This window comes from Vidua macroura, chromosome 14, assembly GCF_024509145.1.
Source record: "Vidua macroura isolate BioBank_ID:100142 chromosome 14, ASM2450914v1, whole genome shotgun sequence".
NCBI lineage: Eukaryota > Metazoa > Chordata > Aves > Passeriformes > Viduidae > Vidua > Vidua macroura.
This window is the reverse complement of record NC_071584.1, coordinates 6,008,885-6,031,360: the sequence shown is the minus strand read 5'-3', so window position 1 is coordinate 6,031,360 and position 22,476 is coordinate 6,008,885. Positions and strand designations below refer to the sequence as shown.

The window sequence follows — 22,476 nt, the reverse complement described above, 5'->3', positions numbered from 1 at the left end:
GGCCCCTTTGTCCCAGGGCCTCTGGTCACATTCCCCTCTCAGGCAACTTCCTCACATTGTCCCAGCCCTGCGGAGTGTAAAACCAGCTGGGCACAGGGGAAACCATGCTTTCCTGGAAGCAGCCTCTGGAAGCAGCCTCTGGCACAGGCAGCCCACACTGGGCAGAGTGGTGAGCACTGCCTGGGCTTCCATGTGCCACCAAACAGTCCCAGCCAGGCTGGGGACATCACTGTGGGAAGGCTGGTGGGCAGCCAGCTATGGCCACCCTGTGCCCAGTGGCTCCTTCGGCCATGATGCAGCGATGTTGCTGCTGGGACTGGCTGGGTCTGACAGGTTGCCATGCCAGGCTTCCTGAGGCTCTCAGGAAAGGTTTGTGGCTGGAGTTTTGCTGGGAAGCATGGGAGAGTGAGGGTTGCAGTATGAGGAGGCTGCCAGGCTCCCAGGGAGCCACAACAGGGCTGGGAGAGGGCTCTGGGCGCCCATGGTGCCCATGGTGGAGGGCTTGGTGCAGAAATCTGGGTCCAGCCAGACTCTGGGGCTCCAGTGCTTGCCCCAGTGCTGCTGCTCTGGCCCTGGGAGCTGTGGATCTCAGCCCCTTGTCAGGGAGCAGCCTGAGTCCACCTTGGCTGGTATGGTCCCAGGCCAAGCCCTGCTGCCAGCTCAGCTACGGGCAGTTCCCATCCCCACAGCACGGGCGAAGGGCACAGTGGGTTCCTCCTGGGCCAGGTTCAGTGGCCAAATCCTGCAGCACACACACCTCCCCTCCTGCCCAAACTCCCTGACGAGGGCCCATCGCACTGCTGGGAATATCCTTGCACACTGCAGCTGTGAGTCCCGCCGAAGGACAGGGATGTTATTGACTGGTTTGCTGCTAGTGGTTTTCATAGAAACCTCTCATAATCCAGCCTTCTCCCCATGAGCTGAGAGACCCCCAGAGCTGCCAAATCCGCCCTGCCGCCAGCAACTTCTGCAGTGCCTTTTTCTCCCATCAGTACAAAAAGCAGCTGATTCCTTGTTAGACAGGGAGCTTGGAAGAGCCGAAAACCTCTGGCAGATCCAGTGTGTCGAGACAGTGTTGTTTCTCAGGGCCTGTGGTCCTGCTGGGCACCTGCACGGGAGCACGGGGACATGCTGGACCAGGGTCCTGGCATGGCCAAGCTGGGGTCTGGGCATGGCACCCCTGAAAGGCTTCCTGCCCCTCTGGCCTCAACCACCAGCAGGTCAGACACCTGTGCAGGTGGCCCTGCCTCGCTGGGGGATTGAAGCTGAGCCACCAGACATGTGATAGTGGGAGGTGTCCTGGAGAGGGTCAGATTTGGAGAGGGCAGTCTCTTGGCTTTCCCAGTGAGGGTTCATCCGAGGTACAGAGTGTGCAAGTGGCACACAGGGCAGGTCTGCTCAGTGAGCACCGCTGCCTTGTGGCATTGGGCCTGGGGGTGTCAGCAGGGTGCCGCTTCAGGATTTCATTCAGACCCAGGTGGGAATCCGGCCCTGGGGCTGCCGTGCACACGGACGCGGCTCCACATCCCGCAGGGAGCTGGTCCGGCAGGTCCGGTTCGGCAGGGGGTGAGCTTGGGACAGGAGGTGTTTCTGCGGCTGCTGCCAGCTCCCTCTGTGTGCTCTTTTCACTTCCTCTCTGCTCGCCATGGAGCAGCATGCGCTTGGCTCATAGCACGGGAATGACCCCAAGCCGCACGCGCCGGCAACGAGCAGTCCAGGATCGAGGGCAGGCCGCAGCACTCGCTTGAAGCTGGTGGCACACGGTCCCAGTGCTGCGGCACACAGCTCTGGCCAGCGGGCTCGGGGTGCTGTCAGCATCGGTCTCGGCCCCCAGGTTCACTGCCCTCACTCTCCGGCGTGCTCGGTGCTCCGGACCGGCGGCGGCAGCTGCCGCTGTGCCTGTACCCGTTGCCATGGCTGCTCTGCTGATGGCGCATCGCCTGCTGCTGCCGTTACATCATTCCTGACAGTGCTCCACGCTGGCAGAGAGGGTCCGAGCGGCTCCAGACGCACCCCCGGCATCTCCTGCACGTGGGGAGCGAGCCTGAGAGGGAGAAGTTTGGCAGTGAATTCAAGCGAGAGGCATCGTTTCACAGGAGCTTCAGCCTGGATTGAAACAGCTTTGATGGCTCTGTCAAGTATCTCCCTGTGGATTCGGGATGCCTGGGCTGTGGGTGAGTAGGGATGCTGGCATGGAGCAGGGGTGACTCAGGAGATACTGAGGGGCTGGGGGTCCTGCAGGGATGCCATTCCTGCAGGAGAGAGCAGAGCTCAGCTCCCCTTCAAGCGCACTTCCCTGGAATTCAGCCTCAGTCCTTGTGAACCCACCATGGCCACAACACCCCGAGCCTGGACACTGGCTCACGCTCAGCAGGACTCCGAGGCTGCAGCATCTGCTGCAGCTGATGGTGCTGACTCCAAGAACATTCCAGGCAGATGTCCATCGGCAGGCAGGGTAGGTGATGCTGCCTGCTTCTCTCTGCATGCCCTGGGGCCAGGAGGGGGCCTGGTGCCAGCAGGCAGCATGGTGAACCCCCTACCAGCCATGCCTCAGTTTCCCTCATCAGCAAGGCTGGCCAGGCTCAGGTCTAGACTGCTGAGGTTGGTGGGATGGAGCTGTCCCTCTGGCTCTGCTGTCCCAGGATGCCTTCATCTCCTGCAGACATTCACCACGGGGTGGGAGCCCCTCAGAGGTATTTTGTGCTCTCAGCCTGCCGCTGATAAGCGTGGTAGGAGGGTCACTGCCAAGGGCATTGGCTCAACTCAGCTCAACTATCCTGGCCAGCCGCTGTGTCCTCCTGCTAGACACTCCTGCTTGGCTGGGGCATCCCGTGCCCACAGATGGGGTGGCAGCTGGGCTTCCTTGGACACTTACAACCCAACCTTCTACTGAGTCTGCATCAGTGTGCTCCCAAATACTGCCTGTCCCTCGGGAGCACTGTGGCAGTGGCACTGAATCAGGACTGCCGGCTCCTTACACCCCATCACCGAGCTGCCGTGCGGTGTTGGGCTTGGCGTGCTACTCCCAAAACACCCTCAGAGCCACTGCTCCTGAAACACCCTCGGAGTGGCTCCTCCCAGGGAGCCAAAGCCTCAGGGTGCTGCTCACTCTGGCACAGTGCTGCCATTGCAGTGCAAGTTTGGGGCATCTGGGTGCCAGGAGAGTGCTCGGCTCATCGGTTCTTGCCCCCACCCCTTCTCCCCTGCTGGGGAGATGGAACCCACGATGCCTATGCCTTGGTGATGCCAGCACCTCGGCAATGCCAGCGGCCCAGGAGTGCCTGCACCACAGCCCACACCGGCTCAGGAGTTCACTGTGTTACTCACAGTCCCAAAGGAGCATGTGTCAGCAAAGAGGGGGAAGCTCCACGGGGGAGGACCCCCGGCACTGCGTGTTCCCCTTCTGGCCGAAGCTGCCTCCGCGGCGGGGCAGGGTGCTGGGCGTGGGTGCTGCCACGTTTCCGCCGCGCCCAGGGCGGCCCCGAGTTTGGTGCTGTGGTTTGCCCACGTGGTCGGCGCCCGTGGTGGGTGGCGGGGGTGACTCGCGGCAGGGCCGAGGAGCAGAGGTGAGCTCCCGTATTCCGGGCATGGCAGCAGGGGCTTGGAAAGCTGCAGGGGCTGCTCAGGATGTCCCTGAGCCCTTGGTGGGGGGTGGCTGCAGGGAGATATATGGGCAGAAGGTGAGGAGCATCAGCTGTGCTGAGGCCAAAGGCTGGGGCTGCGTGAGCTAGGCAGGAGGTGCAGCAAGCCAGGATTTGGGGTGCACCGTTGGGCTATTCTCAGAAATGACACGGCAGCACTGGATCCCCCACCTCGTCAAAAACAGCAGGTTGTGGGGTCTGGAGTCTGCAGAGGGGAAGGTGTGGTCTCTGCCCCTGGCACTGGAGGTCAGGTTTTTTGGGAGATGCCCAACCTTGCCCTGTGCATGGCACACACATGCACACATGTGCCCCAACACCTCTTGGTTGGTATGGAAACAAGTCAAATTATTTAGAGGAGGAGGAATGGAAAAAAAAAAAAAAGGAAAAAACCCAGTGTTAAGGATTGTTGTTATGGAAACCAATTATAAAAGTAACTAGGGTGGGGACATGGCACCTTGCTTTGGGGTGCTGGGCGTTGTGCAGGCTCCATCAACTGGGGGAAGGGTGTGCATGAGGGCACCCGGGGGCACAGGAGTGTTGTAGGCAGGAGGGCATCTGGGGGCAGGATGGCACCATGAGCAACAGGGGGGATGCTCATGATGCAGTGCAGATGAGCTGGACCGCAGCTGCCTGACCAATGGGGGCAGAGGGAAATGTGGCTTGTGCTGGGGGTCCCTTGCCAGTTTTCGGGCCATTCCCCTTTCCAGGTATGTGGGATTGCTTCCGCTGCCTCAGCTGGGGCCTGGCACAGAGCAGACTTTGGCAGCAGGGCAGTGGTGTGTTCCTGGGGCCGGGCACTGCACTGCAGGTGGCAGAGGGGAAGTGTTTGTCACACACTGGTAATTGGAGCATCTCAACTGATGGGGAAGGGGACAAGACCTCCTCAGCAGAGGATGAGCCCTAAATCTCCAGGGATGAGACCTTGGTCATCCATATCCCTGTGTAAGGCTCACAGAGACCCACTCTGTGCCTGACAGGGCGTGGATGCCCTTGGAGACAGTGTGCCAGTGGTGGCACTCCCTTGAATCCATGCTGGGTACAAAACCCACATCCACTCAGAGCAGTGCAGTCAGGGCTGCAGTGTTCCCATGGCAAAGCGTGTTTGTGGGAGCAGCGCTCAGCTCCCCACAGGGCCAGCTCACTGCTGAGGTCAGATCCTGCTCCCAGGGACTTTTCCACCCATCAAGGTGTTTCAGAGGGTCTGAGCAATCCTCACAGAGGTTTCCTTCCCTGGAGAGCTTTGGGGGTGTCCATGCCAGGGCAGGGCATGTGAGCCCCAAGCTGCAGTGCAATGGAAGCAGCGGGTCCCTGGGTCCTGCCTTTCAGTTGCAACTTCTGCTCCTCCACAGCCAGGATGTTGCTCCACCAGAGCGTGCAGCGTTTCCTGCGCCCGGGCGCGGTTAGGCACGAGTGGCAGGGCTGGTTTCCTTCCCCAATTTCAGCCAGCTCCCATCTTGGCAGCCCTCAGGGACAGTGTCCAACCCCCAAAGTGGTGGCGATGAGGGCTGGTCCCAGCAGGCAGCAGCCTGCCAGGGTGGGATGCAGCCACATCCCAGCATTCCTGGAGAGCTGGGGTGGGATGAGCATTGTGCTGGCAGCATACTATGCCACAGCAGCAGCCGCAGGGAAGCTGCCCCCCACCTGCCTCTGACCCCACTCTCCCCTGCCTGCAGCCACCTCTAACCTGGACGTCGAGAGCAAGAAAGCCGCCCCCACCAAGCTGCCATGGCAGCAGCCCGTGAATGTCTTCCTGGCAGCTGGGCGCCCACCGGGCATGGAGCAGCTGCACCAGGAGGCCCAGCTCAACCTCCAGAGCTTGCTGCAAGGTAGAAAGGAGAGGGGCTGGAGTGGGCTAGGTGAGGGTGGTGGGTGGGTGCTGCCCAGGCTAGGTGGCCACCATGAGCCTGAGCTCATCTCCCACATGCATGTCTGAGCCACTCCTTGGACCTCACCAGGCTGCAGGAGTTGGGTCCTGGGGGTCCCAGCCTCCAGTAGTCCCTCACCGATCTCTGCTCCCAAGTCACAGCTGCAGGTGCCAAAGCAACTGGGACCAGGATTGCCTGCTGGGGCCGCTGATGCCAGTGGGGCCACCAGGGCACCCACGAGCTCCACCACAGCACAGTTCTCACAAGGGCCTAAGGGACCTGCCATGATCTGCCTAACTGGATCAACGTGGCCAGTGGTTTTGTTTCCTTCCAATCTCTGGCCCAGGCTGTCACGCGGCCCTGGCTCAGATGCTCCTCAGGCATCAGATGAGATCAGCAGCCCAGCCATCCCCCAGCTTGTAATCTCATTAAGTCAGCCTGAGCAGCCCTGCTTTCCACCAGTCCACAGCCACCAGCATTAATTAGCCCAACAATTACAGGATGGGGACACACTGAGTTCCTGGCTGTCCCCAGTGGGGCTGTTTCCCAGTGAGACCCACCGCATCCCCTGACTGCACCCCAGGAGGAGTGGGCCAAGCTGCTGGCATCTTTGCACTTCTTCAGTTCCCCTCCTTGGGGTCTCCCTTCCTCACCTTCTGAGCTGCCTGTCCTGAGCAGGGATGGCCAGCTAGGCTGGGGACAGCCAGAGGGGACAGTCACCATCCCTTCACATGCCCCCTGCTCCGGGATCTGGCAGTAGGAGCAGGGTCCCAGGTGCCATTTTTCTTGCAGAGGAGTATGAGGAGCAGTACACCGAGAGCAGGGTCACTGGGCAGACCTTCCGCACTGCTGGTCACCTGCCCCCCGACACCTCCCCTGAACCATCACCTCGACCCCCACTTGCCAAGCGCCTTGAGTTCGTGCTTATGGTGAGTTCTGAGGTGGCAGGGTGGGCAGCAAGTCCCTGTTTGTGTTCCACCCTTGTCCCTTTAGTGGTTGACGTGCCTTTCTCCCCGTAGCCCCCGAGCCAGCGAGCGGCTGAAGAGGAGACCAGCAGCAGCACTGTGCTCAGTGCTCGGCCTCCTGACACCTCCCTGAGCCTCCCCACCAGCCCGGACAAGCAGCCCCCCTGGCCCAGGGCCTTCCCCTTACCCCCTGTGGAGGAGAAGCAGTGGCACCAGCCCGGCTCCATCCAGACCAACATTGTCCCCATCAATGTCTCCGGTAGGGCAGCACCCCATGGCGAGGTGGGGGGGACACGGGGTGCAGACAGGGATGCGCTCCAGCAGCCATTTGGGGCAGGGGATGGGTGGTGGGAGGGGGCTGTGGCTGTGAGCTGTGTTCCTGTGGGTTAGGTGGGCACCGGGGCAGAGAGGGGACAGCAGGGTCATGCTGGTGTCCATCACTCCCAGCCATCTCTCGTGCCATCTGCAGCTTTGTGCGTCTGGTCCACTGGCCATGCTGCTGGCGGGTCTCACATTCCTGATGTAATGCCCAGCCAGCTAGGTCTTTTGCCACCTGTGTCTCCACACACCGTGCACCCTATCTGCCTCACCTGTCTCCCCTGTCTGTCCATCTGCTCATCCTCTTGGGGCCGCAGGTCCCAGCATCATGGTCCTGTCGAGGCCTTGCAGACACAGGTGCCATGCTCTGGCCCAGGTCAGAGTCGGGGGTTGGTGGCTGGATGAGGTGCCCCTTCCGAAGGGCAGAGGTGTCTCTCTGCACTTTCCCTCCATCATGGATAGCTGTGCCAGGGCCACACTGGTCCCTTTCCCTCTTAATGCCTCATGTACCCATTCCCGGTCTGGCTCACCACAGTGGTGTGGGACCTGGCCTCACCAGCACAGACCAGTGCCTATCACACAGCACAAGGCTGGTCTCTGTGGCTCTCCATCCATCTCACCTCCCTCTGCAGCATTCCCACCGTGCCTCCATCTCCCCCGTGCTCACCCCACATGGCTCACACCATCGTCCTGCATCCCACACTCCCACCTATGTCACCATCCCAGGCTGGGGACACACAGAGAACACGGGTGATGGAGGGGGCCAAGCGCCCGGCCCAGCAGCAGCTCCCAGCACTGCGGCATACTGCTGTTTGTTTTGGCTACAGGGCAGCACTTTGCTAGGCACGCGAGTGCTCGTCACTCCCTGTTTAACGCAGAGACTGCGATGAACCCAAAGTCCACCCTGCGGCGTAGACGGACCATTATTGGATTCCCTAACCTGTCCCTGCGAGACCAAGGTGACGGCAAGAACCGCGCAGGCAGCACCCAGGCAGGGCTGGCAACCCCCAGAGCTGCCCTGATGGTGGCACAGCCATCCCGGGGCTGGCAGCCAGCCCAGGCATAGATGGGCTCCCGGGGACACCCGGACCACAGGGAGGTGCAGGCACCACACTGACTCTGCCCCCTCCCAAGGCACTGAGGTGCTGGGCTCACTGGTGACACTGGACTGGCCTGAGGCTGGCATGGCATCCGGGACAGCCCCTTCATCCTGAGTCAGGGTTCTGAGGCAGGAGTCGCCCAGCCTCGGCTCCAACAGCTCCCTGTGCCCACCTTCCTCATGAGCAGACCCTGTCTCAGGGTGCCATGGCTGTTAGGCACACATCTGGCCAGGTCTTTGCTGGGGCTGGCGGGCTGGCCATGCCATGTGAGAGTGCCTGGAGTGCATGTGAGAGTGCCTGGAGTGCTTCCAGGCTGGCACTGGACCCTTGGGAACACCAGCCACTGTGGCTCAGGAGCTCTGAGTTGCTGTCCCCTATGGAAGGTGTAGAGAAATCAGAGCCAGCCTCTATCTAGAGGCAGGTAGAGACAGGGGGAGAAGCCGTGGCACCAGCTGCTCCAAGGCAGTTTTCATTGGGGTAGGAGGAAGGTTTCTTCCCATGACAGTGGTCAGACCATCAACAGGATGGTCACGGCTCCTCCTTGGAGTCAGTCAGACCTCAGCCCACTACTTGAGCATCCCTGTCTGCTGGGGGTGTTCAGAGTGGGGCTGCTGGCTCTTGTGATGGGGTGGCACTGTAAGCCACCATGTCCCTCCCTGTCCCAGCTGGCAATGCCTGACCTGGCTCCTCCTGAACCCCATCTGTGTCCCCACCATGGAGCAGCACTAGGGCAACACTTTGGTTGCCATGGGACTGATGTCCTCATGGGTAGAGCCTCCTGCCATGGCTGCTTATTTGTCCATGGCACATGCCAGCCAACAGATCCATATTTTATGCCTGGGCAGAGGTGCAGCTTCAAGACTGGCTAGGGGCTGGGACAGCGTGCAGAGCAGGGCCATGTCCCTGTGAGGGAGACGGGAAGGCGCTCACCAGGCTGTGTCTCTCCATGCAGGCAGCGCCAACGGCCCCACATCCAGCACACACGCGCCCATCGGTGAGTCCTTGTCCTGCAGCTTCGTGCCTGAGACCACGAGCAGGGGGACGACGCCCCAGGAGATCAGCCCTCGCCCGCCCCTCTCAGCCCCACTGAGGAAGACCTTCAGTGACCTCGGGGCCTGCTGCTGCCAGCCACCTGCTGCCATGGATGGGGCAGCCAACCCCTGTGCCAGTGCCTGCAATGGGACACAGGGCACCCCTTTTTCCCTGCCCTGGACCCCCCTGGGTTATGGGAGCCCCCCCAGCCTCACCACTGGCCCAGGCAAGGGGCCCACCTGCACCTCGCCAGGCGGATTCATCCCATCACCCAGCCCAGGTTCACCCGCCGCCTCCACCTCCTTCTTCATCGCCACAGAAGAGCGCATGGGCAGCAACGGGCCCAGCTTTTTCTCTGGCCCAGTGCCTGCTTCCCCCCCTAGCTCCGAGTGCATCCAGGGAGCCAAGGGGAATTTCTTGCCAGGAAGCCGAGAGGAGCTGGAGCCAATGTCAGGGCCAGCGCAGCTGAAGGTGGAGCGGGCAGGGTGCCGGTTCCGGGAGCGGTCGCTGTCAGTGCCCACTGACTCGGGGTCCCTCTGCTCTGTGGACATCGCATATGCCGAGACCCGGCGGGGCAGTGCCAACTATGCCCTGGGCTACCCCAGCGCCAGCTCCGAGGGCAGCACCAGCACTGACAACATCTCCCTGGGGCTGGAGCCTGAGGGGCAGCGGCGGCAGCGCTCCAAGAGCATCTCCCTGAAGAAGGCCAAGAAGAAGCCCTCGCCACCCACACGCAGCGTCTCGCTGATCAAAGAGGGGCAGGATGGTGATGAGGGGCTCAGTGCGGCACTGCCCAAGGACCAGCGGCCCAAGAGCCTGTGCATCCCACCAGAGCTCCAGGGTCACCGGCTGGTGCATGCCAACCCCCAGGGAAGTGCAGGCAGGGAGCCCAACAGCACAGCTGCCCCCCACCAGTGGCATCTCACAGACTGGAGGGCTGACGGTGATCCCTACCAGTCCCTCTCTGGCTCAAGCACAACCACAGGGACCACAGCTGTTGAGTGTGCCAAGACACGGGGCAGCTCTGAGTCCCTCGTGTCCCCTTCAGTCTCCAGGGCCACAACGCCCTCTCAGCTCTCTGCTGAGGCAGACCTCAAGACCTCCTCACCAGGCAGGCCCACAGGGCTGATGTCCCCCTCCAGTGGGTACTCCAGTCAGTCGGAGACCCCAACCCCTACTGTGCCCACCTCCACCATCCTCGGGCACTCCCCGCACCAGGTGCGTGTGAGGCCACTGGTCCCCGAGAGGAAATCCTCTCTGCCCCCCACGTCCCCCATGGAGAGGAGTCCCAAGGGCAGGCTGTCTTTCGACCTCCCACTGACTCCACCCACCCACCTCGACCACATAGGGCTGAAGATCTCCCTGAAGGGGAAGACAAAGGTCAGCCGGCACCACTCTGACTCCATCTTTGGCACCAAGCTGGCCCAGAAGACCAGTCCCATCACACCCATCATGCCCGTGGTGACGCAGTCCGACCTGCGCTCTGTCCGCCTCCGTTCCATCAGCCGCTCAGAGCCAGAGGACAATGTTGATGGCCCAGAGCACACAGAGGAGCCAGCGCACATCCCCTGCCCAGGGCCGGAGAGGAAAGTGAAGCCACCCGTGGCAGAGAAGCCACCACTGGCCAGGCGCCCCCCCTGCATCCTGCCCAAGCCCCCAGTTCTGCGGGAGGAGGGTCCCCTGTCCCCCAAATCCCCACCAGGCACAACCGCCAAGGAGAAGGGGCTGGCACAGGACGCCTTTGTGGTGCTGCAGAGAGGGGAGCTGAGGAGGGGTCTGGGGGAGCCCCATTTGTCTCTGACCCCAGTGGGGCCCCGGCGGCTCTCGCAGGGCAGCCTGGATGAGCTGCGGCCAGAGCGGAGCGGTGCCGAGGGGGAGCGGAGGAAGGCCAAGGTGCCCCCACCAGTGCCCAAAAAGCCCAGCGTGCTGTACCTGCCGCTCATCCCAGCCCCGGCACAGTTGGGAGCTGGTGTGGGGGACCTGCCACCCACCCCCAGCCCCATCATCACCCTGGACACTGACCCCACCTGCTGCGACCCTGACGCTGAGGATCCACCAACCCCCAAGGCTGTGGGCACGTCTGCCAGTGAGCCTGCCAGTGAACCTGCCTCAGAGCAAGGTGAGGGTCGCCCCACCCCTGTGGTGGGATCACCCCAGGGATAGGGGTTCCCCATGCTGCACAGGGGGAACTGCTGTATTCTCCCTGCCCACAGGCAGCTCAGCAGAAGCCGGCACGGAGGAGAAGAGCTTTGCCAGCGACAAGACGGCCGAGTCCATCGTGGAGGAGGATGATGAGGTGTTCACAACGTCCCGCACTACGGAGGATCTCTTCACAGTGATCCACAGGTAAGGCTGGTGCATGCACTGGAGGGGACAGCCCCTGCACCCACTGTCACAACTCTGGGTGTAGTGTCCCTCCACCATGACACCTCCATTTTCCATACTGGGGCCAATGTTCATCCTTGGGGACAGCCCAGTTGCTGCTACCTTGAGCAGAGTGCAACCAGCAGGGAGGGTCCAGATTAGTCCTACTGGCCAGGAACACCACCTGCCATGCTCATGTTGTCACCTTCCCCCAGCAAAGCAGGCTGGGGACTACCATGCCCCTCGCTCTGGGACCTCACCACAGCCCCAGACTGCTCCAACCCATGTCTCTTTGGTGCCTAGGTCAAAGAGGAAGGTCTTGGGACGAAAAGAGCCTGGTGACACCTTCAGCAGCCGACCCACCTCCCACTCACCTGTAAAGACTTCAGGCTCCCCAATTGGCGAGTCTCTGGCAGCAGCAGGCAGCAGTGGGAAGTCTTCCAGCAGGAATGAGGATTTTAAAGCCCTGCTCCAGAAGAAGAGCAGCAAAACAAGCCCCGGTACTCGGCCATCTGCTGCCGAACTGCTCAAGACCACGAACCCGCTGGCCCGGAGGGTCATCACAGAGTTTGCCCCTGAGCTGGACAGTGCAAACAGCCCCAAAAGCCAGCCCTGACCACACAGGGGCCCCTCCAGCCAGAGGGGTGGCGATGGCTGCAGAGGGAGCACTACTGCAATGGGCTGTCCTGGCTGCTGGGGAGCCCCTGTATCCTGCTGGGGGGGTTCTTCTGCTTTTGTTCCTTACTTGGAGAGCTGCTGGCAGAGAGGCAGTGGCTGGAGCCCAAGCTCTCATGACTCTGGGCCCTTCCCACGAGGGAAGTGGCTGGAACTGGCCCTGGTTGAGCCAGCTCCTAGGATTGAAGGCACCTGCCCAGGATGCAGAAGAGGATCACAGCCCCTGGTGTTGTCCCGTGCCCACAGCAAAGCAGCTTGAGACTCTTCGGTCCCTTCGGCATGTGGTACTTTAAACAGATTTTCTAATGCACAGTGGTGGTGATGTTTGATTCTCTTCCCTTTGACATTGTACCTTGAGTTTCCCATGCAGACATCCCCTGGGTAAATTCAGCTGGACACACAGATGCACTTTGGGAAGATGCCAGGGGTTCGGCTGGATCTGCGGTTGCTTTTGAAGAGTCACAGGAGGTTCCCTGTCATTGCCCTGAGCATCCTCCCTGTCACACAGGGAACCGGCACCCGGCGTCCGCAGCCAGCCCACCACCTCAAGCCAAACCCCCACCCCTTGAAAGCCCCCAAAATGCTGCATTTTGGAGCTCCTCAGCTCTCAGTCCAAAAACAAACCCTGGGGTCACCTCCACTGCCAGTCCCCCTGGCCTCACTGCACAGGGGGTCTGGCAGCCACCCCACCCCCTACCAGCCCCCACGCCAGGGGTCCTGCACCCAGCTGCCAACTGGGGCAATGAGGGTGCTGTGCCATGGGAAGGAAGCTCGTCCCCAGCTCTGCCTCCTGCATCGCCACGACAGACCCTGCGACAACTTCTCCTGCTGCCCTGGCCACCGGAGGTCCTGAGATGCTACCCAGATGGTGGCTCGAATCCAGATGGACATCACCTGAGCCACCTCCCTGGTGACTCCTGGGTCCCCCCAGGGGTGCCCACCACTCACCTGTGCCCACTGGCCACCAGGGAGCCGAGCAAGGCCAAGTGGGACATGTGCCATCAGGGCATGTGCACGGGGCTATGGAAGAGGGTTTGCACATCCCTGGATGGGATTTGTCCCCCTCACCCCCAGCTCCCTCTTCCTGGCCTGGCTCCAGCATGGGGGCCCAGCAGCCAGTAACACAGGCTGTGGTGTGGGGCTCGGGGCAGGGCGGGGAGGAAACATGAGCTCCGAGCAGGAGCACGGCTGCACACCCAGAGAAACAGGAAGGGCCAGCCACAGCTGACAAGGAAAAAGGGCGTTTAGGGTAATTTCTGCCTGGTTTCTTGATGTATTTCCACACACTCCAGCCCTCCTGTGCTGGCGGGGAGCGGTACAGTGGGTCCAGGCAGCAGCAGGGCACCACAGCAGTGCTTCAGCTGCCCCTCCGAGGGGCCTGGGCTGCTCTGGAGGGTCTCTGCCCCACCAGGAGCTCTGCATCCCTGGGGAACACAGCCCAGGCAAACACTTCCCCATCCTTGCCACCACCCTGGATCTGATCCCACTGAGGCTCCAGCTGGTTCCCCTCTCCTCCCTCCTGGTACTTGCCCATCTCTCTCTTTCCCAGAGCGGCAGATTTAAGCCTGTAATTAAGAGCCAGGCTGAGAAACTCAGGAAAAAAAAAAAAAAAAAACCACAAAAAAAGCTCTAATGAATGTCCACATTTCACCCCCATCCCATGGCCCCAGCCAGTGGCAGGATGCTGGCACGGGATGGGGCCAGGGCACAGCTTGGGAAGCTCTGGGGACAGGTACATTTTGCACATGACTGCTCAGGAAAACAGGGACAGAGTCGGCAAAGTGGGCTGGGGACAAGCACAGGGCAGGGACCTCCCTGCAACACCCCCAGCACCACTGGCAGCTGGAGTGGCCAGTGCTGCTGGGGTAAAATATCCAAGTGGGCCAGAGGTCAACTGTGGGACAGAGATTTGCCATGGGATGGAGATCAGCTGTGTGATGGAGATTGGCCATGGGATGGAGATCCTAATTTCCCTAGCCGAAGGAACATGCTCTTCCTGGGGCTCTTCATGGCTGAGTGCTCGCACTCCCTGCTCCCTGCTCCCTGTGGCTGCGGCTATTCCGCTGGGAAGGCAGTGGGTTCCCGGGAAGAGTCCGGCTGGCAGGACAGCCCTGCCCCGGGGTGGGGGCCGCCAAGGTGCCAACTACGGAATGTTGTACTTTTTATCTCGCCAGCTTGGTAAAGTGCTCCCTGCTGCCCGCCTGTGCCTGTGCTTCTTTGGGCTGCTGAGGCACCGGGGCTGGGGAGGTGGGCAGCCCCTGACACCCCTGGGTGACTCGAGGGGAACCAGCTCCCTTAGCTGCGGCCTTTCACAGTGTCTGCCGCGCACTGCTGTGTCCCCAGTGGCTCTGGGGCGGGGGGACAGGGACACCGTGAGGTGTCAGGGACAGCCCAGGCTGGGCACTGCAGAAAGGCCGGAGCAGGGGCCGGGCATGGTGTGAGTGGCTGTGGATGGACTTGACGTCCCGGGGGCAGGTGGGATGGATGACAGGGACAGAACAGCCGGCGGGACTGCTGGGGTCAGCCCCGTGCTGGGGAGAGCTGCGGACAGCCCTGGGCCCTGGGTACAGGCCGGGGGCAGGACTGGAAGTGGGGAAGAGTGGACTGGGATTGGAATCCTGGGACCGGTGGGATGGATGAGGGCGACAGCCCTGAGTGCTGGCGACAGCCTTGAGTGCTGGCGACAGCCCTGAGTGCTGGCGACAGCCCTGGGCGGGCGCTGTGTACGGCCGTGGATGCCGAACGCAGCCCTGTGTGCCGGGTGGCTCCAGCCCCGTCCGGGTGGGCACAACCCCGTGTCCCGCGGCCCCGCGTCCATCGGCCCCGTGTTCATAAGCCCCGTGTCCCGCGGCCCAGCCCCGCGCGGCGGCTCCGTGCCGGCACAGCGCGGGCAGCCGGGGAACCTCGGGGCGGGGCAGGGGCGGCCCCACCCGGCGTGGAGTAGGCAGCGCGGGGGCCTTACGGCGGCAAGATGGCGCCCAAAGGGAAAGGCGGTGGAAAAGGCGGCGGCAAAGCCGGGAAGGGTGAGCGGGACTGGGCGGCACCGGGACCGGCCGGGAGGGGGCTCAGGGACGGCACCGTGACCGGCCGGGAGGGGGCTCGGGGACGGCACCGTGACCGGCCGGGAAGGGGCCCGGGGGCGGTGGGGGCCGAGCCGGTCTCAGAGCCCGGCAGGGTCGGCGGGGACTGGGCCGGTGTCAGGGTGCTCGGTTCACAGGCGGCGACGGCGGCGGCGGCAGCGAAGGCAAAGCACAGGGCCCGAAGGGAGGCGGCAGCGCCGTGAAGGTGAGCGCGGGGGGCGTCGGGGACCAGGCGGGGTGCGGGTTCTCCGCCCCAGCACCTGCCGGCTCGTCCCGCCCGCCGGCCCCGCTCGCCACAGCCCCGTTGCCCGCCCCTCTAGGTTCGGCACATCCTGTGCGAGAAGCACGGCCGGGCCATGGAGGCTATGGAGAAGCTGAAGTCAGGACAGCGCTTTAGCGAGGTGGCGGCACAGTACAGCGAGGACAAGGCCAGGCAAGGGGTGAGTGAGTGCTGCACCCGGGACCGGGCAGTGGGGCCGGGCAGCGGCTGCGGGAGCCTGGCCCACGACCTCATCACCCACCCTCCCTGCTCTGAGTCTCAGAGCTTAACCCTGACGGTCCCTTGCTGCAGGGGGACCTGGGCTGGATGACCAGAGGCTCCATGGTGGGACCATTCCAGGAGGTAGCATTTGCCCTGCCTGTGAGCAGCATGGACAAACCCGTGTACACAGACCCTCCCGTCAAGACCAAGTTTGGATACCACATTATCATGGTGGAAGGCAGAAAATAAAATGTGAATGACCACGATGACCTTGTTGACTGCTTGAATCCTGAGTCCCAGACACCTTGACCTTGGAGCAAGTTGGGCACAACCAGCAACGTGCCTGGAGGCAGCTGGCTGTCCCTGCCACTGTGCTAGCAGAGCAGGGCCCTGCCTGGAGAGGTAAAATGTCCCTGGGAGGGGTGGAACAAGAGCCTTTTACAGAAGTTGAAGTCTCTGTTGCCTGGCTGGCCAGCCTCTTGCTTTTCCACATTATCTGTGGAGATAATGGCCTGTCAGTGGAATGGGTGCCCAGGTTTTTATCTGCAAACAGAAATAATGCAGAAGGGGACAGAGGGGGCCCCAGGGCTTGGTCTCCATCTCCATCCTTCTCAGGAGGATGCAGACAGCTCCCATGGTGCAGTTTGTGCTCCAGGGCTGCAGGACGGTCCCTTCCGTGGCGGGTGGGTAACACTGGAGCTGGGTCAGGCCAGGCAGGGAAGGGAGCAGGGGGCAGCAGGGGAGGAAGAGCTCTCCTGAGCACAGACTCATCTCTTCCTACAGCTGTACCTTGCCCACTCAAAGATGGGGAAAGAAACTGGATAATTCAGGTTTGAATAAGAAAAAAAGCCACTAAATGCTTGTGTGCCACTTCCTGCACTTCCTTGTGCTCTGGAGAGTGCAAAGGAAGCAGCCCAGCAAGATTCCTGCCATCTCAGGAATCCAGCCCAGAGCCATGATCCCCTTCCTGCCCACAGAGCCCCCAAACGAGCTCCAGCAACAGGCACCAGCTTTGTTTACAGGTGAGCACCCTGCACAGAGCTTAGAGATGTGGAGGAAACATCAAAGAAAAGGTCCTTCTCTTCCATCCCTTTTCAGGGCGTTGGTTTTGCTGAGTATGGAACACTCAGAGAAGCCAGTGAATGGCCTGCAATGGAGGGCAGACAGGCTTCCCAGAGCAGACACTGCCCCATGGAATGGTGCTCTGTTAATAAACCACTTGTTTCCAGGCTACCAGAGCTCTGTTCTTTCTTTTGGCACAAACACATTGACACAATTGCACCAGCAGAATTTGCCATGTTTGCTGTGGTTCTGAATTCAAAGAGCTCCTCTCCCAAACTGCACAGCTCAGCCAGGTGTTGTGCTGCAGAAGGCAATGCCAGGGCACAAGGACACATCCATATCTGCTGCTGCACTGTTACCAGGTGAGTCTGGCAGGAGTCAGTCCCAGTGACGAGCACACCAGACTGAGGCTGTGTTGGTGAGGGAAGGGTCACTCAAAGCCAGAACCAGGAGCTTTTGAGCTACTGGTTTGTGGGATTGAGGCACTCTCAGCCAGTTTGCTGACAACACTGAGCTGTGTGGTGTGGTCACACACTGGAAAGGAAGGATGGATCCAGAGGGACCTGGATAGGGTGGAGAGGTGGGACCACGTGAAAAGTACAAGGTTCTACACCTGGGTCAGGGCATTCTCAGGCACAGCTGCAGAAGGGCCAGAGAAGGGATTGAGAGCAGCCCTGGGAGAAGGGTTTGGGGGTGATGGTTAACAAAAAACTCATGAAAAACCATGATCCAGCAGTGAGCATTCCCAGCCCAGAAACCCCCTATGTCCTGGGCTGCATCCAAAGGAATGTGGGCAGCAGGTGAGGGAGGGGATTCTCCCCCACTGCTCTGCACTCCCAAGATCCCACCTAGAGTCCTGCACACAGTTCTGGGGCCTCCAGCATGAGAAGGACATGGAACTGTTGGAGCAAGTCCAGAAGAGTCCATGAAGTTGATAAGAGGACTGAAGAAAGGCTGAGAATTGAGGCTTTTCAGCCTGTTCAACCTGGGAAAGGTTGTGTGGACACTTCATAGCACGTTTCAGTATCTGAAGGGGCCTACAAAGGAGCCAGAGAGGAACTCTAGAACTGGAATGACAGGATACAGAGTAATGGATTCAGGCTGACAGGGCAGGGTTAGAGGGGATATTGGGAAGAAATTCTTTCTTGTGAGAGTGATAAAATACTTGCACAGGTTGCCCAGTGAAGCTGTGGCTGTCCCATCCATGGAAGTATTTCAAGGCCAGGCTTGGAGAAACCTGGTTCAGTGGAAGGAGTCCCTGCTTGTGGCAGGGGTTGAAACTGGAAGATCTGTAAGGCACCCAAATGGCAGGTGACCTTCAGGCACCCAAATTGGCTTATTTTAAACCCAAAAGGAGGGAATAACCACAGCACCACAGAGCTGGGCTGTACAGCGGCCATGGGACTGTACTGTCCCCATCTGCTCAGGGGAGAGGAGCAGCAAAACCTGGAGGGTAGAAAGGTGAATCCAGGGCTGCCAGCCTGGAGAGAGTCTTAGACATCAACAATACCATTCATTTATTGAATAATCAGACATGAACATGAACCATTTTCACCTTTGTGAGTTGACTCCACTGTGACATTCCCTCCCCAGTATCAAACACCTGGATGTTTGGGCTGTTTCCTCAAGCAGGAAGTGCTGAATTTGCTCAGTCCCATGAATATAGGGCAGGCACCAACCCAGAGCTGGCTCAGGGATCCCAGGGCTGTGGTGCAGACACACAGTAACAAGGAACAGCCAGACAGTCTTCACAGAGCCACATACACGTCACTTCTGGGCCAGCTGTCGGTACAAGTTCAGAGTCAGCAGCATAACTTCAGGATCTCCATTTTTTATGTCAAGAGCTTGCAGGAAGCAGTCCAAAGCCTCCTGGAGTTTTCCATCATTCTGAAGTTTCTTCCCACTCTGTACCAAAGTGTCATAATCTGCAGCAGGAGAGGAACTCTGCTCAATGCCCTTTCCAGAGCTGCTTTCCTGGGTAAAGTAGTCAATCTGCTCGCCTGACTGGAGCTCAGTGTCACCTGTGGATTCCTCCTGAGATGATTCCATCTCCTCTGCCTCAGACTGCTCAGATTCCACACTGTCTGTGTGGGAAGACTCTTCACTTGTATCAAGTGTTTCTCCACTAGGTTCTTCTTCAGGCTTAGCAGATTCCCCAGTGCACTCCTCAGCTTCGTCTTCCACAAGCCCATCTTGCTTCTCATCACCATCATCATCATCATCATCTTCTTCATCAGTGGTTCCCATGCTTTCCCCCATATCCTCCACCTCATCTACCAACCTGCTGATGAACGAGCGCCTGGAAGCATTAGACCTGTTTCCACTGTTATTTAGTTGGGGAGAAAAGATGGCTCTAGCTCTTGTTGTGTCATATTTAGGGGTGGAAGCGCTAATTCCTTCCAGAAGTCCATGCCGAGTGCTGTCCAAGGGAGAGGAGGGCACTTGTTCAGGCTGCTCTTCACTCTCACTATCTGAAGAAATTCTGTTTAAGCGTTTCTTCCTACCAAAAGTAAAGAGACCACTGCTTTCCTCCAATGATTTACTCCCTTGCAGGGAGGCATTTGGCTCCTCTTCAGCTGTGGGACAGGGTTTGCCATGGCTACTGGTCTCACTTGGCCAAGTTTTGTTCGGAGATTCTTTGTCTGGAGATTCACACAAGCTTTCTGCCTGGAGTTGTAAGCTCTCCTTCTCAGGGTGTTGCACTGATCGTCCTCTATTTGAGGCATCTTGCCATTCCTCATCAGACTCTTCCAAAACCAGATTGAAGTCAACTTGATCCTGGAAAGAAGGAGCAGATGTACCCTCCAAGTTGTCTTCTAACACGTGAGACTTGCAGAGCACAGCATTGATTTCTGGTGTAGCATTTGATAAACTCAGCACTGCAGAAGCAGAAGCTGGCTCAGAAACATTGTTCTGCTCTGTCCCGAGGGCAGTGTGTGGGTCACATACCTGAACTGACAATTCTGCCTCACTTCTGGGATCATCAGCCATGCCAGACCCAGAGGGATTGTGACAATGCCAAGACAGGTCATTCCTTGTCTTGGCCGAGCTGTCTGAATGTACCTGTGAATGCTGTCTCTCTTGGAGGCTCTGACTCTCTTTCTCGAGTGCAGGGGATGATGGTGTAATGCTAGATTCAGGATTTTGCTCATATTCTTGTTCTGCTTGTTCTTGTTCAGATTGTTCTGCTGTCTTGCTAGTATTGAGCACTCCTGTCTCCATACTGGACACACCTTGTGCCAGTTGCTCTTCATCCAAGTCACCAACAGTCAGAGCTGTCATTCTGGAGCTGACATCAAGCATCTGAGCCTCTTCATCCTCTGTAAGATCAATAACTTTGTCTTTTTCATGTGCATCAGCTACTGGTGGTGAAACAAAGTGATTTTTGTTGTTCAACCCTGGAGACAACTTCTTTGGCCTGGAAAGTGATCCCGATGGTCTTTGCCATGTCTCTTCACAAGCATTTCTGATCCCCTCCATCCTCTGATCTCTGAGCTGGGACTCCAGCTGGACCAGCTCATGGGCTTTCTGTACCCTCCGCTGGATGTACTGATGGGCTTCCTCGCTCTCCACCTGCTCCTCATGAGCCATCTCCCTTGTGTAGATCAGGTCATGGTCAGAAATGCCGAACATTGCCAGGGAATGCAAGTAAGCAAGATGCTCATCCAGCTGCAGGTCAGACTTCCTTTGCATGGCGTGCAGGGACTGCAGCTGGATCTGAGTTGCAGATGTCCGAGTATCTTCCAACGTGAAGAGCTCCCTTAGTTCCTGTTTGGAGAAATAACGGAACGGGTTCTTTTTGTCACCGGTGGTCTGTCTGATTAACGAGTCCTTGAATACCTGCCGCCTGTATATCTTCTCTTCCACGGTGCCGCAGGTGATCAGTCTGTAAATCACTACATTCTCTTTTTGCCCAATTCTGTAAGCTCTGTCCACAGCCTGAGCATCGGTTGCTGGATTCCAGCTGGGATCAAAGATCACCACTCGGCTGGCTGCCGTCAAGGTTATGCCAACACCCCCAACCTGCGTGGTGAGCAGGAAGACAGAGTAGTTGGTGTTGCTCTGGAAGGCGTTGATGCGCCTCTCCCGCTCCGTCAGGTGGGTCACTGTGCCGTCAATGCGCAGGATCTGGAATTGTCGGTGAGACAGGACAAGCTCTATGATATCCAGCATCTTCCTCGACTGTGAGAACACCAGGGTTCGGTGTCCCTCTTCTCTCAGCCGTTCCAGCAGTCCCACAAAGAACTGCATCTTCCCAGACTCCTGGATCACAGTCTCATCAGAGAGATGATCTATTTTGTTCATGCCTGAAAACATACCTGCTTCCATCCTGTAATCCTGTTCAGAGTCCACCTCCTCTTCCAAGCCCAGCTGGACACAAGCTCTCGCAGACAGAAGCCTGGGGTGGTCACAGAGTTTCTTCAGGATTGTCAGCTCAGCCAAAGGCGATCGGTTCGTCATCAGTACTTCCTTCACATGATCCAGGCAGAGAAAGTTCCTGTAGATTTCTTCCTGCACCGGTGCCAGGTACACCCACACAACAAAGTCATTTTTCCTAGTGAGAGATGGCATCACAGGAGCCTTGTTCTCACTTGGATCCTCAGGAAGAGGAGCATCAGCTTTATCAGCATGATAGCTTTTGATGTCTTCCTTGGTCCTTCTGAGGAAATAGGGCTTTATAATTGACATGAGATTCTCTGATATCTTTAGCCCCAGTGCTTTCTCACCTTGAGTTGCATCCTTCTCCCTTGCCCTGGTAATGGGATTCTCATATTCCATTTTAAAAGTTTTGGCAGTTCCCAGGAGGGAACCTTGACAGGCAAAGTCAAACAAGGACCACATTTCCCGCAGGTTGTTCTGCACAGGGGTGCCTGTAAGCAGGATGCGGTACCGGGCCGGGATTGCATACACACACTTGGTTGTCTTGTTTGACGGGCACTTGATCTTATGTGCTTCATCGAGAATTATGTAGTCCCACACAAACTCCTGCTCATGGCGGCTGGCCAGCTGCTTCCAATTGTTAATGAGCATCTGGTAGCTTGTGATGATGATGCCATTCTTCCTCTGGACCCTCTCCAAGTTCCTGGTGCGCTCTGTCTTGCTGGTGCCATGGAACTCCTTAACGCGTAGGCCGGGGGTCCAGCGAGCGAACTCAGCCAGCCAGCTGCTGACCAGTGTGGTGGGCATGATGAGCAGGACATGCTGGACAAGCTCAGCATCGAACATACCCGAGAGGAAGGCGATCACCTGGATGGTCTTGCCCAGGCCCATGTCATCTGCCAGGATACCACCAGGCTTGCCCTCCTGGTGCAGGCGGTACAGGAATGCAACACCTTCCCGCTGGTGTTGGAACAGCTTCCTGTGCATCTCCCCGTAGATCAGGAGGCCGCTGCCGCACACGTCCACGAAGCCCTCATCCTCCTCCTCCTCCTGCTGCTGCTCGGCCGCCGCCAGTGCCTCCTGCACACGCTGCATGCGGTTCCGCAGCTTCTCGCTGGGGCGGATGGCAGCCGCCAACCGGAACAGCCGCAGAGCCTCTTCCAGGTCCCCGTCGGCCGCCGCCGCCTTCGCGCTGGCCACGAGCCTGTGGGAGTCACCGTGAGCACTGGGTGGCCAGGCCCGGGCTACACCCAGGAGTGCCGGCCCGCCACCGCCACCGCCACCGCCGGCCCGGCCCGGCCCGGCCCGGCCCAGCCCAGCCCAGCCCAGCCGCGGCCGCCCGGCCGCTCTAGTCCCGTCCCCGCTCACCCCCGGTAACGCTGCTCCTCCTGCTGCTGCTCCTCCTCCTCCTCCTCCTCCTCCTCCTCCTCCTCCTCCTCCTCTTCTTCTTCTTCTTCTTCTTCTGCTGCTGCTGCTGCTGCTGCTGCTGCCGCCGCCGCCGCCGCCTCTCCCG

General features: G+C 59.5%; 3 protein-coding genes across 7 annotated transcripts in view; 2 read left to right on the top strand and 1 right to left on the bottom strand.

Moving 5' to 3' along the window:
• Positions 1-14,162, top strand: part of NHSL2 (NHS like 2) — a 28,674-nt gene extending 14,512 nt beyond the window's left edge. For 2 of the 4 annotated variants that reach the window (XM_053990374.1, XM_053990376.1), the window contains exons 2-8: positions 5,315-5,467; positions 6,299-6,435; positions 6,526-6,730; positions 7,617-7,748; positions 8,842-11,040; positions 11,135-11,267; positions 11,589-14,162. In XM_053990374.1, the coding sequence (XP_053846349.1) occupies positions 5,315-5,467; positions 6,299-6,435; positions 6,526-6,730; positions 7,617-7,748; positions 8,842-11,040; positions 11,135-11,267; positions 11,589-11,901 (3,272 nt within the window). In that variant the 3' untranslated portion in view covers positions 11,902-14,162. The remainder of the gene's footprint in view (positions 1-5,314; positions 5,468-6,298; positions 6,436-6,525; positions 6,731-7,616; positions 7,749-8,841; positions 11,041-11,134; positions 11,268-11,588) is intronic. The other 2 variants (XM_053990375.1, XM_053990377.1) reach the window with 2 other exon arrangements.
• Positions 14,163-14,680: 518 nt separating this feature from the next.
• Positions 14,681-15,787, top strand: PIN4 (peptidylprolyl cis/trans isomerase, NIMA-interacting 4). Of its 2 annotated transcripts, XM_053989905.1 has the most exons (4): positions 14,876-14,983; positions 15,178-15,245; positions 15,361-15,480; positions 15,612-15,787. In XM_053989905.1, exons 1-4 carry the CDS (start codon positions 14,932-14,934, stop codon positions 15,768-15,770), a joined length of 399 nt encoding a protein of 132 aa, XP_053845880.1. In that variant the 5' UTR covers positions 14,876-14,931; the 3' UTR covers positions 15,771-15,787. The 2 variants fall into 2 exon arrangements, with proteins under 2 accessions (XP_053845879.1, XP_053845880.1); XM_053989904.1 differs by lacking the exon at positions 15,178-15,245 and having other exon boundaries at positions 14,681-14,983.
• A 2,289-nt stretch (positions 15,788-18,076) lies between these two features.
• Positions 18,077-22,162, bottom strand: ERCC6L (ERCC excision repair 6 like, spindle assembly checkpoint helicase). Its single transcript, XM_053989896.1, has one exon. The coding sequence runs from the start codon at positions 22,056-22,058 to the stop codon at positions 18,351-18,353; it is 3,708 nt and encodes a 1,235-aa protein (XP_053845871.1). The 5' UTR covers positions 22,059-22,162; the 3' UTR covers positions 18,077-18,350.
• Positions 22,163-22,476: the final 314 nt, after the last annotated feature.

Bases quoted from the DNA above. Each gene is read 5' to 3' on its own strand.
- PIN4 (XM_053989904.1), top strand. From the start codon at position 14,696: ATGCCGAACGCAGCCCTGTGTGCCGGGTGGCTCCAGCCCCGTCCGGGT. The intron at 14,984-15,360 runs GTGAGCGGGACT...CCGCCCCTCTAG, and splicing joins CGGCGGCAAAGCCGGGAAGG to GTTCGGCACATCCTGTGCGA. The intron at 15,481-15,611 runs GTGAGTGAGTGC...CCCTTGCTGCAG, and splicing joins AGGACAAGGCCAGGCAAGGG to GGGGACCTGGGCTGGATGAC.
- ERCC6L (XM_053989896.1), bottom strand. From the start codon at position 22,058: ATGCAGCGTGTGCAGGAGGCACTGGCGGCGGCCGAGCAGCAGCAGGAG.